The 6,765-nt window shown below is 36.6% G+C and overlaps 1 protein-coding gene across 1 annotated transcript; it reads left to right on the top strand.

Moving 5' to 3' along the window:
* The first annotated feature begins 3,093 nt into the window (after positions 1-3,093).
* On the top strand, positions 3,094-4,641 carry LOC130461806 (uncharacterized). Its single transcript, XM_056830027.1, has 4 exons — positions 3,094-3,432; positions 3,550-3,870; positions 4,117-4,251; positions 4,531-4,641. The coding sequence occupies exons 1-4, from the start codon at positions 3,094-3,096 to the stop codon at positions 4,639-4,641; spliced, it is 906 nt and encodes a 301-aa protein (XP_056686005.1).
* Positions 4,642-6,765: the final 2,124 nt, after the last annotated feature.

Genomic DNA, 6,765 nt, shown 5'->3' on the forward strand with positions numbered 1-6,765 from the left:
ACTATTTAAACACATCACCAATTCAACAAATCAACTCTACATCCTCCAATTACTCCCCGAGAATCACCTCTAACCCTAACAATTGGACTACTCACTACACATTGAGATAAGGAGTGAAACTAAGAAAGTGAACATGGTGATGGTATTGAAATTGAAATTGGAGATTAAACTAGAAATTTTAATTTGTAATGAATAGAATCAAAGGAAATAACAATAAAACAAGCAATCACAAAATTCAAATATCAAAGCAATTAAGAATGCAAAAGAAGAAGTAGAAGAGAATAAGAGGAAGAGAATTTACTATTAAGCTTCAACAATTCTGCACTAATCTTCATATTGAAATCAACAATCCAGAATTCTTCACTTTCTCTCTCTAGAATTGACACTGAAAATCAAAGCTCTCAAAAATATATCTCTAAAAACTAACTCGCCAAAAACTTACTAAAAACTAACTTCTAAAATAATAAAACGAAAAACTATTTATATGTTTCCGAAAATAGAGTTTAAAATGACGAAAAAGAGCCAGCCAGCGTCTGCGTGCGAGCGCTCATACCCCTGTGCGAGTGAGCATGAAAGTGTGTGTGGGCGAACATAAATTTTGTGCGTCCACACAGAGCAACGATTCAGAGGCTTCGCACCGTGCGAGCGCACGGAATTCCTGTGCAGTCGCACCTAACAAATTCAGCCATTCCCTTGAATAATTGTCGTGTGGTCACACATCCTCTATTGTGTGGGCGCATGGAGGAGCTGGTGCGAGCGCACCGTTATATCTCGTGCGGGTGCACACATTTGTCAGGAATTCATGAAATGTGGCTTCAAATATGTGCGAGCGCACAGATCTTCCGTGTGGGCGCACAACTTGGAGAGTTCATCAATGACTCCTTTTCTTCACCGTGCGCGCGCACAGTCCTGTTTCTTGCACATTCTACCTCGGATTTCCACATTTTCTCAAGATTTACCTATAAACCATCAAAGTGGAATAAAACATATAAATGGCCTTGAAACTAGACAAAACATAACAAAAACGATATGAAATCCTAAGCTAAGAGTGACATAAATGCTGCTCATCAGAAGCCCGTAAATAACAGAAAAAAAATTATAGCAGTTGCTACTTTTATGAGTGATGGGACAGTTCATTACTTGTTCTTGTATCAGCAACGGCGAGAGGGATATAAGCTGGTCTTTCCAACCGAGCCATATCCTTCCCTTTTTAGAACAATTATAATTACACACCCAATGCCAACTAGCACCATTTTTTTAAAAATTTTCTCAACATCTCCTGCTTAACTCTTGTTTTCAGCAAAGCCATCACAGAAATATTTTTTTTTACTAAGGAAATGCTTTACCTCCAATGTTTTATGAGGTTCATTTAGACCTCTAATGTTCCAGGTGGCAATAATCATTAGGTTACTGCTGATGAAGAAGGAAGAATTGCCTCATGCTCATCTGGATTCTCCAAAATAGGTGGCATAAATGTTTCTTTGATGGGAGATTGCTTGACTGATTTGTTACCACCCTTCTTCTTGGAGTATATGGTCCATCCATCTTCTTCAGGTTGTTGTTGAACTTTATCAATTTCCTCCACATGTGCCTCGGGGACAATAGTGTCAGTTGGCTTCATGGTTTGCGGGGGTGTTGAGATTGTACGGTTAGGTTGAACTGCAAGTGGTTTAGGAATCCATCTTTTTGAGACTTTAGGAGCAGGATTAACAAATGGTTTTGGAACTGACCTTCTAGGAACTGAGCAGTCATGTCCAACCTTCAAACATTTCTAACAGAACAAAGGTTCCAATCATAAACAACCCTTTGTTCAAAATTTTTACCATTTGGATCTTGAATAAAGATGTTGTCAGGTAAAGCTTTAGTAACATCTACTTTAATCAAAATCCTAGCAAAGGAAACCCTCATTTGGTTTGTAGTGCAATCATCCGCAAATAAAGGAACCCCTAATAAGCTACCAATTCTGCAAACGGAACTAGGACTCCAACAGTTTAAGGGAAGATTAGGTAGACTAATCCAAAGAGGAATCACGTTTTCTCTTGGACCAACAAAATCCATGGGCATCAAAGGGTATGTAGTCGAATAGATAGAGGTCTTGGGAATCATCGATAGATTACCCAATTTGAAAAGGCGGTAGTGGAATACCAACACTTGTCCGTTTCTGATTGTACACCTCTTGTGTGTAACTGTCTCCTTCAGGACTCGGGGGTGGGAGGTCGTTTTGTTTTCTTAACTATTTGACTACTCATAGCAAATTTGAGCAAGTAGTTCTCGAGTATGTTTCAACTGGTCACTAAACTGAAGTTCATTAAAGGTGGTCTAAAAAACCTTCACAAAGAGGAGTTTGCTAACGTTTATGATAAAATTGTTGATGCCTGAGAAAGGCTTGACCATGTCCAAGAGCAACTTCAATCCCTTCCTGCTAATGCTACTCTTCATAATCAAGAGAAGGAGGTAATGGGTGTTCTTCATAAATGGCTTGCTGTCGAAGAGAGTACTATGCTCCAGAAGTCTAGGATTCAATGGATCAAGCTAGGTGATTCCAATACTCACTACTTCTTTACTGCAGTGAAAGAACGGAGGAGTACAATAATATTCATATGCTTCGTAATGCTAATGGAACCTTATTAACATCTTCTAAAGAGTAAAGACATCAAACAGAGATTATCACCTTTTACACTCAACTGATGGCTACTTCTGCTCCTTGTTTGCCTGGTATTGATATTGCTGTGATGAGAGTCCCTCACCTGTCTATTGATGATGTTGCAACTCTCACTCAACCTGTTCAAATTTCTGAAATTGATACTGCAATCAAGAATATTGATGATAATAAGGCTCCTGGTCTGGATGGATTTAATGCCAAATTCTTCAAAACTACATGGCCAGTGGTGAAACATGGTGTCTATGCTGCTGTTCTTGAATTCTTCTCCACCTCTAATCTCCTAAGGAAAGTTAATTATGCTTCCATTACATTGATTCCAGAATGCAATAATCCTTCCTTTATAAAGGATTACAAACCTATAGCTTGTTGCTCACTTATTTAGAAAATTATAGCCAAAATTATCCCTACAAGGCTTCAAAAGATCATAGGTGATGTTGTGGACTGTGCTCAATCTGGTTTCCTTCCCAAGAGGCATTTCAGATAATATCTTACTTGCTATTGAGTTGATTAAGGGTTATAACAGGAAAAATCTCTCTCCATGGTGTATGATCAAGGTGGATCTCAAAAAAGCATATGACTCCATTGAGTGGAGCTTTCTAAGATCCATGCTCTTTGCATTCGGTTTCCCGCCTTTGTTTATAAGCTGGATTATGGAATGTGTTTCTACAGTCTCTTATTCTATCCTGATTAATGGTAGTTCTTGCCCCCCATTTTCTGCAAAAAGAAGCCTCATACAAGGTGACCCACTCTCTCCCTTTTTATTTGCCTTGGTATGGAATACATGTCTAGATGCATGAATACTCTGTCTGAAAACCCAGATTTTAATTTTCATCCAAGATGTGAAAAGTTGAATATTACACATCTTTTGTTTGCAGATGACTTATTAGTTATTACTCTTCTGCGGAGCTGATCCCATTTCTGTTAATCTTATGTACTCTACTTTCTTGAAATTTTCTCGCTCCTCTGTTTTGGAAGCAAACCGTAGAATTTACATACGTGGTGTTTCTGACGAGGTTAACACCTCCATTAAGCATGTTCTTCGGTTGGATGAAGGTACTTTACCTTTAAAGTATTTAGGTGTTCCTCTTGCTTCCAAACCGCTGACTTTCTCTCAATGTAAACCGTTAATTGAGAAAATGGTAGCAAGAGTCAGGTCTTGGTCAGCAAGGATGTTGTGTTATGCTGGCAAGATGCAGTTAGTGAAGATTGTACTCTTGACTATGCAAAATTATTGGAGTCAAATTTTCCTCATGCTTAAAAAAGTGCTAAAAGAAGTCTAGAGAATTTGCAGAATCTATTTATGGACGGGTGGGACTGATAATTCAAGGAAGGCTTTAGTGTCTTGGGACCACCTATGCCTTCCTAAATCAGCAGGAGGCTGGAATTTTGTCAATCTTATTTCTTGGAACAAGGCTGCTATTTGTAAGTTATTTTGGGCTATATCTTTAAAACAGGATAAGCTTTGGATCCATGGTTGCATACCTACTATATTAAAGGCAAATACATCTGGACTATGCCTATTCCTTGTGGCATTTCTTGGGTACTCAAAAAAGTTTTTGAATGCCGAAGTTGCATCCAGAGCCACGAAGGTTTCCACTTTCCAGAACTCTACTTCAAGGCTCAAAGTTTTCTATTAATAAACTCTATAAACAAATGCAGGGAGTTGTTATATATTAACGTGCCATGGAAACGGCTTATTTGCAAGTTGCAACAACAAAGCTAGCACACGGAGTATTTTCATCACTTGGTTAGCTATTCTTCACAGATTAGCTACTAAGGATAGCCTTGTTACATGGAACATCCCTACAGACTCCCTATGTACCTTTTGTGGTACTGATATGGAATCCATTGATCATATATTCTTTCAGTGTTCTTATTCTACTGGTATTAATTGGGGCCAACTGTTGCAGACTCTAAAAGTGAATAGGGTCAGTTTACCTTCCGATCAACAAGTGTTGGCTGCTGCTAAAGCTTGCTAGTTATGGTGTTAGCCTAGGTTATCTATTTTATGGCAGATGAGGTGTTTTTTCTCAACCCTTCCTAGAAGGTGGGGGGGGTGAAATACTGATGCCTTTATGCTTAGGAGTTTTGGTGGTCACTATTTTAGTGCATCTTTATACTTATTTTTCCTTTGATTAGTTATAATACTTCTTTACTTGCTAAAAAAATAAATCAATCTCCATATTATTAAATTCGATCAAGAAGATTGGCTGGCGTTTGATTTTAGTTTACTGTCATTCATATGGGTTGGTGGCTTCTACATTATAAGAACAAACTAAATTGGAAAACCTCCTAATTGACTAATGCATCATGCATACACGATTAATGCACGATTACCAACTGACTAGGAACCCTAATCTAGTACTCTAGTAGTATAGATAGGAACAATCCAAACTTACGAAATACTACAACACATCCTTAATTAAAACAAACACTAATTAAGGATACTCGTAGAATTATTCTTTCTTAAATATTATACTTCCTCCGTTCCGGAAATATCGCACCATGATTGACTTTTACTCCTCTAATCATTACTTTGACTCTTAATATCTCAAATCGTGTGCAAGTAAAAATTATAAAAAAATAATATTTAGAAAATATATATCTATACGAATATAACATGACTAAAATTTCCTTACGTACGAATCACAGAAAATGGCCAAAGTCGTAGTGTGAATAGTGTAAAAAATAAAAGAGGGTACTAAATGCAGGTAGTATTTTACCTAAATGCAGAATAATTTAATATTACTTTACTATTATTATTCCTATATTTCCCTTGTTCTAATTTTATATTTTTTCTATCTAAATAATAATTCTAAAACTTTTAACAATTGATGGAAAACAATGGTGAATTACACAACGACGACTATTTTACCGTATGTAATTAGATTTAATTTTGCTCAAATCATATCGTAGGAGGAATAAATGTAAAATGAACCCGAACTAGACCGTCGTATCAACAATCTGGAATTCTAATTGCACCGCCGACAGTTACATGCGGCATCTAAACTAGACTGCCGGAAAGGGAGTGCGGCACCCAAACTAGACCGCCGGAAAGGGAGTGCGGCAACCTAATTGAACCGTCGAAAGAGGAGTGTGGCACCCAAACTAGACCGCCATATAAACTATCCGGCACCCAGTTTAAACTGTCGAAAACCTAGCCCCAATTAATGGGATTACATGCTCATTTGACTTATGTATAGTTGAAAGACCTGAATTTTGTTGTTACCCCAATGACCCAATCTACCCACCTTCTGTAACACCCCCAAATTTCTCTTTTTTTAAAACCAACATTTATTTGAATAAAACCAACCTGGAGAGAAACTTAGGAGTATTATTGCCACGTGATTACGTTAAAGGCTAATTAACTCAACTAATGCAGCGAAATAACTCAAATACTTTTCTTTATTGAATAATAATAATCGAAATAATAATAGTGTATATTCGATAAACCCTTGAACTTTAAATACTAGAATCTGAACTCACAAATGAAACCAACTTAGAAAATATATCCTAACTAGTGAACTCTCCATTAATCCCATATGCAAGCATGTCACATCATCACATCAAGTTCCTGAAAACTGCTCACCAAAAGGTGAACAGGGCCAAGCCAAAACAAAATGGAAATACGGGTTAGCAAAATCTAAGTACGAATATATGCAAGACATGTAAAACATTTATATATAGTTGAACATACTTTCACAAACCATTTAATTCAAACTTGCTTAATTGAAATCATAGAAGATTCATTTTCCAAAATTAGAAACTCTCCATAAATAATAACTTTCCATAAATAGTAATTTTTCATAAATAGTAAGTTTTCATAAATAGTAACTTTCCATAAATAGTAACTTTTCAAAAGTATAAACATTTCAAGAATTAAGATTTTCAAAATAGAAACTTTTCAATAGTAGAAACATTCCACGAAAAGAAATATTCCCAATATATAAACTTTCCAAATATAACAATATTCCAAAAGTAGAAACTTTCCAAAAATAGATTCCAATTAGAATATGGAAATCAAACACCTCTTCTTATCTCCCCTCCCTTCCTAAATGTGCACACCCCCAAGATAGTATTCCATCACAAATCTATACATTGGG

The sequence above is a fragment of the Spinacia oleracea genome, chromosome 5 (genome assembly GCF_020520425.1).
Source record: "Spinacia oleracea cultivar Varoflay chromosome 5, BTI_SOV_V1, whole genome shotgun sequence".
Taxonomy (NCBI): domain Eukaryota; kingdom Viridiplantae; phylum Streptophyta; class Magnoliopsida; order Caryophyllales; family Amaranthaceae; genus Spinacia; species Spinacia oleracea.